At 32.1% G+C, this 12,380-nt stretch overlaps 1 protein-coding gene across 1 annotated transcript in view; it reads right to left on the bottom strand.

Annotated features, from left to right (window-relative positions):
* LOC134684400 (uncharacterized) overlaps window positions 1-12,380 on the bottom strand; it is a 64,087-nt gene that overhangs the window by 20,387 nt on the left and 31,320 nt on the right. The window contains exons 13-15 of the mRNA XM_063543684.1: window positions 11,654-11,887; window positions 7,314-7,664; window positions 5,226-5,612 (exon numbers count right to left, since the gene is read on the bottom strand). Of these exons, the coding sequence (XP_063399754.1) occupies window positions 5,226-5,612; window positions 7,314-7,664; window positions 11,654-11,887 (972 nt within the window). The remainder of the gene's footprint in view (window positions 1-5,225; window positions 5,613-7,313; window positions 7,665-11,653; window positions 11,888-12,380) is intronic.

Raw genomic sequence — 12,380 nt, 5'->3', positions numbered from 1 at the left:
AAAATTTTAATCCTGGTATCTATGATGAGTTTATTTACATGTTACTATCAACAAAGAAGCACAATTTCCTTATATTTAACCAAAAAATCAGACAACTGGCCAAAATAACACAGACATTAACAACTAAGTCACCATACGGCCTTCAACAATGAGCAAAGCCCATATCGCATAGTCATATATAAAAGGCCCCGATAAGACAATTATGTAATACAATTCAAACGAGAAAACTAACGGCCTTATTTATATAAAAAAATGAGCGAAAAACAAATATGTAACACATGAACAAACGACAACCACTGAATTACACTACAGGCTCCTGACTTGGGACAGGCACATACATAAATAATGTGGCGGGGTTAAACATGTTAGCGGGATCCCAACCCTCCCCTAACCTGAGACAGTGGTATAGCAGAACAAGATAAGAACGAACTATAACAATCAGTTGAAAAAGACTTAACTCATCAGATGGACAAAAATACAAGTGGACGTGGCCGGGTATGTTTTTTTGAGAGCAATTGTAAATAAGTCCAGTTTTTTAGACAAATTGTCCGGGTTTTGTTTACAGAAAATTTGTATAAGAAAAAAAGGTATTATAATCTTTAAAAAGGCTTTTCTAGTTTAAAGATATAGGAAGATTTGGTGTAAGTGCCAATGAGACAACTCTCCATCCGGATATCAATGTAAACCATAATAGGTTGCATTTCTGTAAATATTGACAATACAATTTCCCATAGAGACTCTTTTTACGGCTTAAACTGTACTCCCTTTAATATGAAGTTTTGAAAAAATCTTACCCTAGAATTTAAAGTTCATATGCACTACAATTTTTTTCAAAGGTCAAAATACAGGGTGGTGCGGCATATTTTCAACTTTTATATGCCATGAACTTTTCAGAGTTTAAACCAACACTATTTTGTTTTTGGCTACCCCTATCTGGAATAAAGGGTTACCACAGATTTAAATGTAAAACAATATGCACATGTATATTTACTTCTAACATTCCCAAGTTATGTCTCTATGAGATGAAACACAGAGAGCATAACTGGGAACCAGTATGTAAACAAACAAAATTTTCTATGAATATTCTAAATCTCCCCAAAAGAGACATGGTTTAAGAAACAGCTGTATATACAAAGGGCAACCAATACAAAAACATGTTTTCCAATAGAAAATTCTCTGAAATCAGTTTTTCTCACATTTATACTCATTTATCAGAATTATAGTCTTAAAGAAAACAGTGTGTACTCTAAGTTTTTTTTACTGAACATTTTATATTCCCTCCCCTGTTTTTGATTTTGAAAACAAGACTTTAATTATTGCCAGCTTACCCTGTTTGCATATTTTCTGATATAAAATAACTAGAACCTGTTTAAAACTGTTTTGATAACATATTGAAAGCATTTTAGAATACTATAAATGTAATGTTTAGCAGTCAATCATTACAACATTCAAGATTACATAAAGTATCCAATCCTGCATCTGTCTTCAGTCCACATCTTACTGTATTCCTATTCGTCAATTAAACTTCAAATTTACTACCTCAAATGGTCAATTTAGAATTTTTTGTCACACCAGTATCATCTGTAACCATATGTCTGACACTGTTTACTTAATAAATATACTAGAAGTGTTCAAACAAAGCCATATTTGCAATAGTTGTATGTATGCAAATACCAGTCTGAGATAAAAATTCACTTAAAATGTTCTAGAGATGACTGCTTACATCTGAGTTTTGCATAACTTCCAGGGCATAGTTATTGTTTTCTTTATTAAGGACTTAACAATCATAAAATGATAGCATTTACAAGTTAAATCATTTGTTTTATGACCCAGGGATTAGGCAATTTTCGACGTTTTTTCACCCTGGGGCTTCAATTTTCCTACCTATTCTGCTGTTTCTAGCCATTTGGAATATTTAGTACATATTCAGGATAGAACACACTATTGTAAGTTTTGTTGAGATATATTTGTATTTCTAGCCTGTATTTTTTATGTGGTGTCAAAAAAGCAGATTTAGGTGTTACGGCTCACTTATGGGTTAACGACAGGACACAAACACCATATAAATAATATTCTGGAAGGATCGATGAGATTCAATGACTGCGAAGAGTAAACATAAGCACTTCTAAACAATTAAACTTACATATATGCAAATATTATGAATTCATTTTGTATTCAGGACTTTAAGTAAATTATGCATAATGTAAACTGTGAAATTATGCTGAGTCGTCATATCTAAGGCCCAGGACTCTATCAATCTTCATCATAAGATATTTAGAAAACTCCATATTTGAGTTAATTTCTTACAAATCTATGAGAGAAAGCAAATTTGGTTAAATTCTGAATGTTCTCTTTTTCCCCTATAAAGGTCCATGTACGGCCTTCAACACGGAGTATTATAATACCTGTAATTTAATGAATGAACATATTATTTATTCTCAATAAATCATAAAAATATAATACTACATTGATCAAAACTAACCTTTTTGAATTTAATGCAAGATTTTTGTTCGGAAATCGTTCTACTACAAATTTCATGTATTAGATTAGAAATTATTAGATCCTTTATAAAAGATATTGAACAAAGTGCAGGAGAATCAGGTACTTTTGTTAGTTTAAACATATTTATTAATAGTTGATTGGGAAACAAAATATTTCAATTTGTAAAAATCCCTTTCTACTTTGGTACTTTTGTTGTCAAAGGAAATAAAAAATAAATTGGTGATCCATGGAGTTTTTATACGGGACATAATGTGGTTCCCTGTTGTCCATTCGTCTCTGGTCAGCATGTTAGACAAAAACTCAAAAACGCGTTTACCAATTTACATGATTCTTCGGTGAATTGCCTGTTGAGGTAGCATCCCTTTCGAATGTTTAGTAATTATTGAAATTAAGTTTCCGAGTTATGGGATTTTATTAAACATTTTAGAGTTTCCTAAGAGCCTGTGTCACTAACCTTAGTCTTTCTGCTTCAGTGCATGTCACACATTGCACTCTTGAACATTAAAGGCAAGAATATATAGAATTCATGGCAAAGATATCTGTTTTGGTGTTGGTTGTTTGTAGATCTTATTTTACTGAACATGCTTGATTTTTACAGTAATCTCTATCTATAATGAACATGGTCAAGTAGTTTCGGACGAGAAGATTTTGGTAAAAGCTAAATTTTGACATTAAGAAAGAAAAAAAAAGACATTAAGAAATTATTGATAGGTGTCATAACGAAAAAGAATAGACATCGCTTTCTATTAACCCGAAATATTTAATTTCATAAGAATACCATTATCAAACCGAAAAATGCATTGGTTCATGCCTGGAAAAGAACTTAATTTGAAACTTTGTTTATTATTTTTAATCGTAAATACACTGCAAAATATCATTTTTAACTATATGCAATTTGTATAATCACTCGAAACAAAATGGACACACTCCAAAAAGCCCAGACAGTTCTCGAAAAAAACTCAAACATAAACAAATGGATTTAGTCTCAAAATGTCGTCTTCGATGCAAAAACAAGATTTTATGTAAAGTGCCTATATTTATAAGGATATTTAAATTCCATGTTTGTATTTCCTTCGGCATTATCAGTGATATGTGTATAAAAAATTACTTTATTTTATATTTTGGAATCAAAAAATTTTAAGGCTTATTTTAACTTTTTTTTAACGAATATATTGCAAGTAACATCTTTCTATAGCAAATACTATCATACATAATATAACTTTGTAAATAAAACACAAGCTTCTATATCACGCTCTCAGAGATGAAGTCTGTTCGTTTACATATTTGTTCATATTCACTCGAAAAAAAATTCTCACACTCGAAATTGCCCGACCAAATCACTCGAAAATCCACGATCATAGCCGGACACTATACCAACCGTGCATATGATTATGAAATACAATTTATATATATTTGAATGCTAAATGATTTTTAAAATTTAAATGTAAAGTTTAATCGGCGATGACGATGATACTACTTGTACATGACGTAAACGACACTGTGCCAATTTATCTATCGAAACATTAGATTATAATGCTGGAAAATATTCTCCGATTGTATATATATTATATAGTATCTAATTGAAAATAGTTCATTCGTGCATGTCCGGATTATATGTCCTATATATATATATATATACATCATAAATAGGAAACTAGCACAAGTGCAATCAGGAGGTTTTGATTTGAAGTCGTCAATATTGAGATCCTGCAAAACCTGCTTGTAATTTTAGTTGCGATAGGTTTGGTATAGGTATAAGAAATGATTGGTACGGACTGCTCTTTGAAATGAGGAGGTGTTTTCGATTGAACTAATTTATGATGAAGGATATTGCCTTAGGTGACGCCATCGAGAATTTTGCTGGCGAAGTAAAGATCTTTTCTCTTTTTCATATTTTCCAATGCAAACTGGCTTGAAAAGCCCGTGACTTGCAATATCCGAACTTATAGCTGCAAGTTTGTATTGGTTTGAATGAGGGTTTGTAACAGTGGTTTCCAAAATAAATTGAAAAGAGAATGACGTTTAGAAAGGGGAAATGAATGAAGATTCGTGCGAATGTGATGAAAATCCAACAGCCTTTGTATACATGGCATCAAGTCATTAATAGAGACATCATGCGGAGTAGGTGATGTATAATAACGATGACCATGACTGCGTCTACGTCGAGGTGTAGAATTAAAAAATATTCACCATATTCACCAAGCTTCACGAAGGAATAGATATAATACCTATGCCTATACCATCAAATTTGTTATTGCAACTTTATGGTGTCGCAGTTCCCAATTGTCTAATACAGTAGTCCTTTTTGTCTACGGAAAGCGTTGCTGGACATGAGTGTATATGTGAAATTCAATTGTCACTAGTATGAGGATCTGAATCATGTTTGAGATATTAGTCATGGCTGGTAATGAGGGTACATCTGCCGTATCAGACGACATCGTATTTATAGTGACTTCTGTTTCGAACCTTTTTATATTGGGCGACGTGCGAGGCAGTATTCAAAGTGTTATAAGATATAACATTTCTGACATCAATGCACATTCTGTTTTACATAAATAAAGATGTGGTATATATACCGATGATAAAACTTCCCTTTGGAGACGATAAAACAAAATATAAGTCAGAGTACGATATATAACATGGGTCATTGGTTCACACCGAACAGTTAGAATTTTTGTGTGTTTAAAAGTGATTTCAGTTGAGTTAATACGTTAAATACTTACGATTTGACCAACACAAATGTAAGATAGACTTTCCATTCCCATCCTTTTTACAGTAGTCACCACCATAGCGTATAAGACAAATAATCCCGGTGAAATCACTCATCTGGGCACACATAATTAATGCATTATTCAAATCATTTTGATCTGTTTTTGCACCAACCTTTAACATTTTCTGAACATATTTGCTAAAATATTTATGTTTATCATATACATGATATAAACTCATACTGGGATCATAATAGTATTCCGAATTCCAATAGCCAGCTCTCTTTCCACATAACATATCAATGGTCCTCTTCATTACTGTCTGATTCAAGTCGTCACAAATGTCTAATCTTGGACTTGCACCAAGCAAACACTCGAATATTAAAGCAGCATGCTCATAGTCTAAATAATATTTGCAAAAATAAATTAATATAACAAGTATACATTATGATGAAATATTCAAAACGGAAACTATGGTAAACTAGGTTTGTAATATGCATATCCTTTCATTTTTACCTCCATCCATTGCCAACGTAACCCAGGCCCCGCTTACCACTTTGCAAATTATTTCGCGGATTTATTAGCCGTTAAAATCAACAATACATAGCAGGATTATAATTTATTACGCCAGACGCGCGTTTCGTCTACATAAAGACTCATCATTAACGCTCAGATCTAGATAATAACATCTTTTAAGGGGCACTTACAACAAGATATACAAAATATCTAACTTATTATGTTTTTGGGTTGCCCCATTAATGAAAGTTGTATAGTGAAGTAGTAGTTCGCTTTCAGCAGCCAGTATTGTTCAATCTTGTCAAATTAAGTTAGGTAAATTCATGATCAATTATTTACTTGCAGGTGAATAATTCAATAATTGTTCCTATTTGCATGATTTGTATGAACCCATATATGTTTTGCAATATGGCGAAATATTCTTCATAGTGATGCATTAAATATGAAAATTTGAGTCAAATCGGTGAACAAAAATTTGACAGCTAATGCTCCTTAAAGTTTCATCATAGTATATAAACTTATTATGGAATTCATTAACAATTACATACAACTTTACAAACTTTTATAATAACAAGTCTAGAGATTAATGATTCAAAGAAGGATAACTCAAACTCAAGAGTTTAAGATTTCGCTTTGAATGTTCACCACGAACATGAAAATATGTAAATTGAGTAATTAACATCCGTTCAAAAAGTTATAAGAATACAACTTAGTTCCACTTTTTTACGTTTATAATGTCAGTTAGAGTAAACTCATTTCATATGACAATTATGAAAATGCTTGAAAGAGAATCTAATATTCGAGAAGGCTTCATCGGATACAGAAAGACGCAATTGAAACACTAATAAACAACACTTTTAATTCCATCTGAAATTCCAATGATTTTAAATTTCGTTATTTCCCAGCACCGAATGTTGATTAGATTAGCACACTTTATAAAACAATCTGGTTTATTTTATTATTATGGACTAAGTAAAAATACTCATTGAACATTACAAATCATTAGACAAAATGCTCCTGAAAACATTCAATTGCCTTGTTTGAAACTGATGGCACGCGCAAATTTAGATCACATGATAACATATAAATATATCGTTTGAGAATATGCTCACCATCCAATTGTATACACAAGTGTATGTTTATTAAATGATAAAAAAAAAACCAGGAACACGTAATTTCTGCCGTCATTTTCGCTGATACCAATTAAACAATTAACAATGTTTTACTACTCATAGTAACATCGATCACACACTTTGATAATTAAAGGAGAAACGCATTAATTCTTTGTAAAGCTACAAATTCTATGCACACAAACTAAGAGTATACATAAAAGAATCTGCCCATTGATGCACCGTATATTAACAGCTAGAAATATTTTGCTTATCATGTAATCTGGTGGAATTGTTTTTTACATTTATATCAATTGTTTAACCATAACGGTGGTTACAGAAATTATCAAACCGTGAAAGACTTCAGGTCAAGAACTTGGAATAGCCTAGGGACTCTGCGTATTAGAATTTCCCTCGGACTTCGGTAATTTTTGATATCTCACTTTTAAATACTCGAAATAATTTTGTAAATTCTTACCTGTCAAATAAGTGATGTGGTGTAGTGCAGTCATTCTTCTTTTCCCTTGATGGTCTACATCTGCTTTGTGGACCAATAACATCCTTATAGACTGAAGGCATCCCAGTCGGCAAAAGTAAATAAGTGGTGAGTCGTCAAAAGTGTTTGCTAAATTAACATTAACATCTTCTTTTGTATTCAAAATCTTACATGTAACACTATCAAGTGTTTGCTTGTTTCCAACAGCATGCACTGAATCATTTGATTTAATGTATTCCCAAAATTTACTGAAAAAGACATCAGCAGTCTTGTCCAAGGGTGCATGATCAGTAAGCACATCTAAAATTTTCAAGCAATCGTTTCGATTCGTCCCTGTTAAAAGATAAGACAGATATGTTAATCTCTGAACAAATCTCCTTAGCGATTGTATCATCTTTTTAAAAACTTCAGCTTCCCCTATACAACAATCAAATTGTGAGTGAACCACGGAAACAATGTATTTTGATATTTCCAGACCTTAAGAATGTAGTGTAAATAATAATGTCTATCTGAGGGTCGCACACTATCACTTTTACCAATGAATATAAGCCATGCATATTCTAATGTAGTAACTACAGTAGGCCCCCTTTGAACTGATTTAATTCAGACCAAGCACCTGTGAGTGCAATGCGAACATTGACCTGTGCAATATTTCGGGTAATCATTAAAAAAACAGAATGACAAAAATGGTAGGCAGGATAGAAAAAGTCAAATTTATCAATTTAAACTATATGCTTTCTGTTTTCGTTAGCAAACATCAGTCAATGTGGTGAACATATATTAACGTATTTTAAAATAATATTTATAATCTGTAATTCGATTGCAATTAAAGTACATATGTAAGGTATCCCAAATTATTATGATAGGTTTAGTTGTTTTCTTATAGGTTTTGATTTAAATGGCAGTAAATGGAAGTTCTGTCAGAACTATACATATAGTCGTTTTTAACTGTATATAACAATTGTCTTTTTGTTTGTTTATTCTTTTGAACATAAATCAGGCTCTGAATTAGTTTTTTTGTTTGAATAGTTTAATATATGCTATATCGGGTTCCTCTCTAGATGACTACTGTATCAGTATGGATTTTCATTAAGGATGTAAATGCGTTCTCGAGTACTCGAGTATCGCCAGGTAGAACCGAGTACCGATTACCAAAATGAATCTCGACTAATAGGTTTCTTGTTCAAATGTTGTTGCTTTCTTAAGTTTGTAAACATGTTTTTATTCAGAGTGCCTCCCGAAAAATTATTAAATACTAGAACACACCCGTGATATCGCAGGTGCGTGACTGAATTAAAGCAGATAACTATGCGTTTGACTTATTTGAGTATTGGTATTGGCATCTGATAAAGTCATGCCGAATATAAGATGCATAGTTTTCTCTGCTTTCAATCATTTTTTTTGAACTCGTCGATCTAGAACCTATCAACTATTGGTAATATTAATGATTCGGAAAACAAAAGGGCCTGGCATTGTGTTTTTTACTCAACAGTATACAGAAAAATTCTAAAAACACCGTTTGGTGGTGCGCCTGTCAGATGCGGAATGTACACACAAGGTAATAGGTAAAAGGTGAATATACTATTGTTATCGGCGTCGGACTCGATCCGGAACTTCTTAATTATTGGCAATATTAATTACGTGGAAAACAAAGGGGCCTGGAGTGGTGTAATGTATTTTACTATATTAGTTATATATATATAAAGTTTAATTCTTTGATTCATCCTTTTTACGTAATGACGGCTGACAAATTTGACCTCGTTATTTTAGTATTATAGATTAATCAAAACTAATAAATATTGAAATACGATTTGAATGTGTGCGTTTAATTGTCATTGATTATATTTTATATTTTTAAAGCATAACAAATGTGATTTTAACGTTTAAAGTAAGGCGTGGCAGTATTTATAACTTTAAAAATAAAATTAAATGGCGGACATTTGAAAATGGCCGCCAAAAATGTAAAAAAATAATTTAACCGAAATTAAATAAAACATGGCTCTGTTAATATTCATTTCATTCTTGGAATTGCTTTTAGCAGTTGATACTACGTTATAAGGATTGTGTTTCAATAATACATGACTTGCACGATATATTTTTTTTATCAAATATCCCATTAATGGAAATATCCGAACGTTTTCATGACGCCTTTATGATTTGTTTGACTGTGTACCATCTAAATCAAAGGTTATGATTTTAAATAAAGGCGAAGTGGAATGATGGCTTATGAGACAAATCTCAACAAGTGACCAAAATGTCATAAAAAAATAACAGCTATAAGTCACTAGACGGCCTTCAACTATAAGTAAAGCCCATTACACATGTTCAACCTCTCCTTGTCCGATTCATAGTACATGTATTTTTTTCCCAAAGAAAATTTGTCAATGTTGTGTGATTTGGTCTTACATGTATTTATTTCATATCTGCGTTGTTTACAAATGAGTTTTTAAAGCAGTAGTATCCATCATACAGCATATGGCAAACCTAATTTCATTTCAAACTAACCTAACATATACCAACATGTTTCTAATTTGATTGAACTGGATATAACTCATCAAGCTATTTAACCAATCACACCTGCTGACCCTCCTTTAACACATTAGATCATTCCCTGGTTCTATGAAAGGTTTCGTGTTGCTCATGGTGTCTCCTCATCTTCTTTAATTTTTAAACAACAACATTTTTTTAACTGCAGTTTTAAAAATGTGTGCCGGCATTTAGTTTTTCACAACTCTTTACCACATTTGAAAAAGGAATGTACATAAAATCATAATCCTCCCCATATATGCAGATTTTGATACTTTATGGCGGCAATCTTGAAAAAGCCGCCATATTGAAATTGCAGATGTATTTATAGTCTATACTTTTTGAAACACCTCTCACTACTGTCACGCCAAATTTGGACATAAAACTGACCTTATATAAGTTATATTTGCAGATTTTAATATTTTATGGTGGCCATCTTGAAAAAAAGCCGCCATATTGAAATTACAAGGTGGGTCCATAGCTAATATGTTTTGAAATACCTAGAACTACTACTATGCCAAATTTTGTGCTTTTATCACCCAACACACAATTGTTTCACCAATCAGCCGGACTACTAGGACACATCCAAACTATACTGTGTTGTTTTGTTTTTTTTCGTTGACCATTTTTTGTAGGTCGTAGGCCAGAAATTGGGTATAAAGCATATGTGTGTGTCATGTGTTAAATACAGATAAAACAATTTTAAATATTAACATAGCTAGGGTAATTTGCATGCTTTTTTAAGTTGTTAGTGGCTTTGAACTAGCTGTCAGTTAGCTCTGAATACTCACAGATTTATTCCTAGTGTCTTTTTGTTATTGGGATGTTCAAGTACCCGGCCAAGTCCACTAGTATTTTTGTCCGTCTAATGAGTGAAGCTTAGAGGGTTGAAATCTCGCTAAAATTTTTAACCCCGCCACATTATGTATGTTTGTGCCTGTCCCAAATCAGAAGTCGGTAATTCAGTGGTTGTCGTTTGTTGATGTGTTACGTATTTGTTTTCCGTTCATTTTTTTTTTTAAATAGATAAGGACGTTAGTTTTCTATTTTGAAATTGTTGTACATTATCAATTCGTGGCTTTTTAAAACAGACTATGCGGTATGGGCTTTGCTAATTTTTGAAGCCGTACGGTGACCTAAAGTGGTAAATTTCTGTGTCATTGTGGTCTGTTGTTGAGAGTTGTCTCATTGGCAATCATACCACATCTTTTTTTTATTATAACACATATAAAGCACCATTAATTGCCTTGGTTCTGTTACATATTAACTTTTTCTCATTCAAAGGAACATTCTGCACTAGTTCTTAAATATCATTCGTTTATATCTAAAAATACAGACTGATATGAAAAGATCGAAAATAATTTAAAAAAAAAACCACCACAGCCTTGATCTCTATTGTAAGTTCCATTGAGCCGTAGCTTGTGTTTTTTTAACAGTGTATAGAAAATGGGAATTGATGCGAGACGTCTTTTTGGTATAGATAACAATGTTTTGAAAACAGTGCCGAAATCTCATTTCCATGCGGATGAGATGCGTTCGGGAGAATATCAGTGTTAAGAGGGATACATTTGTGTAGTTCCCACTAAGTAAAGTTGTCGTATATACAGAATTGTTTTTAAAAGCACCATTTCTGTTCGAGGTCACATGCCAAAAACCAAATTGAAAAATGACAAATAATGACAAGTGATAGAAAATAAAGATAATAATAAGTAGGTTTTTTACGAACAAAATCAACATTTTTTTCTGTTAATACTGGAAAGACCTAACTGATGATTTTCATGTAGAAATTAACTTACCAAACTTTAAACACAGCTCAAACGCATTTAACCCATCCTTTCCTTGTAGCAAAATATCTGAACGTGCAGATAGTAGTTTCTTCACACCTTCTATATTCTGATTTGTTATTGCCATGTGCAACGGAGTAGCTCCTTCATCATCTTGAAGATTAACATTTGAATATTTTGACAAAAGTAATTCCAGTATTTCTAAAGATTTTGAACCTCCATAATAGTTCTGATAAATTTCTGAAACTTAAAAAAAGGAAACATTAATATACATATAAAACTTATAATTAAAATTTGCACGCGAACAATTTTTCCGCCGGCTTATACGCAACTGGGGCATCTTTATTTTTCCTACCATCAACAAATTTCAGTACTAATTTAAAAGAAACCGGCGACCGGTGATTCAAATATGATAGTAACTTTTCTTGATTTATTTTTGAGCAGACATCAATTTTATTTATGAGTGTTGGTTGGTCACGTAAAGATTTCAACGAATTGTTTTCAGTCTTACAGCTTTTTAAAGAAAATAAAGTATAACTAAAACAGCAATAAGGTACATTTATACTAAGTTTGATTCGCATTAACAAATTCGAATTAGTTTAATTCGCATTCGAAACCTTTTACGTCCTAACGTCAATTATAATTCGAGTTATAATATTCGCTTTACTGTCCAAACGACGTTAACATTCAATTCGATTAAAATGTCCGTGTGAACGAAGCATTAGTTGACAATCATGTG

This window comes from Mytilus trossulus, chromosome 9, assembly GCF_036588685.1.
Source record: "Mytilus trossulus isolate FHL-02 chromosome 9, PNRI_Mtr1.1.1.hap1, whole genome shotgun sequence".
Classification (NCBI taxonomy): domain Eukaryota; kingdom Metazoa; phylum Mollusca; class Bivalvia; order Mytilida; family Mytilidae; genus Mytilus; species Mytilus trossulus.
This window is presented reverse-complemented; position numbering and strand designations above follow the sequence as displayed.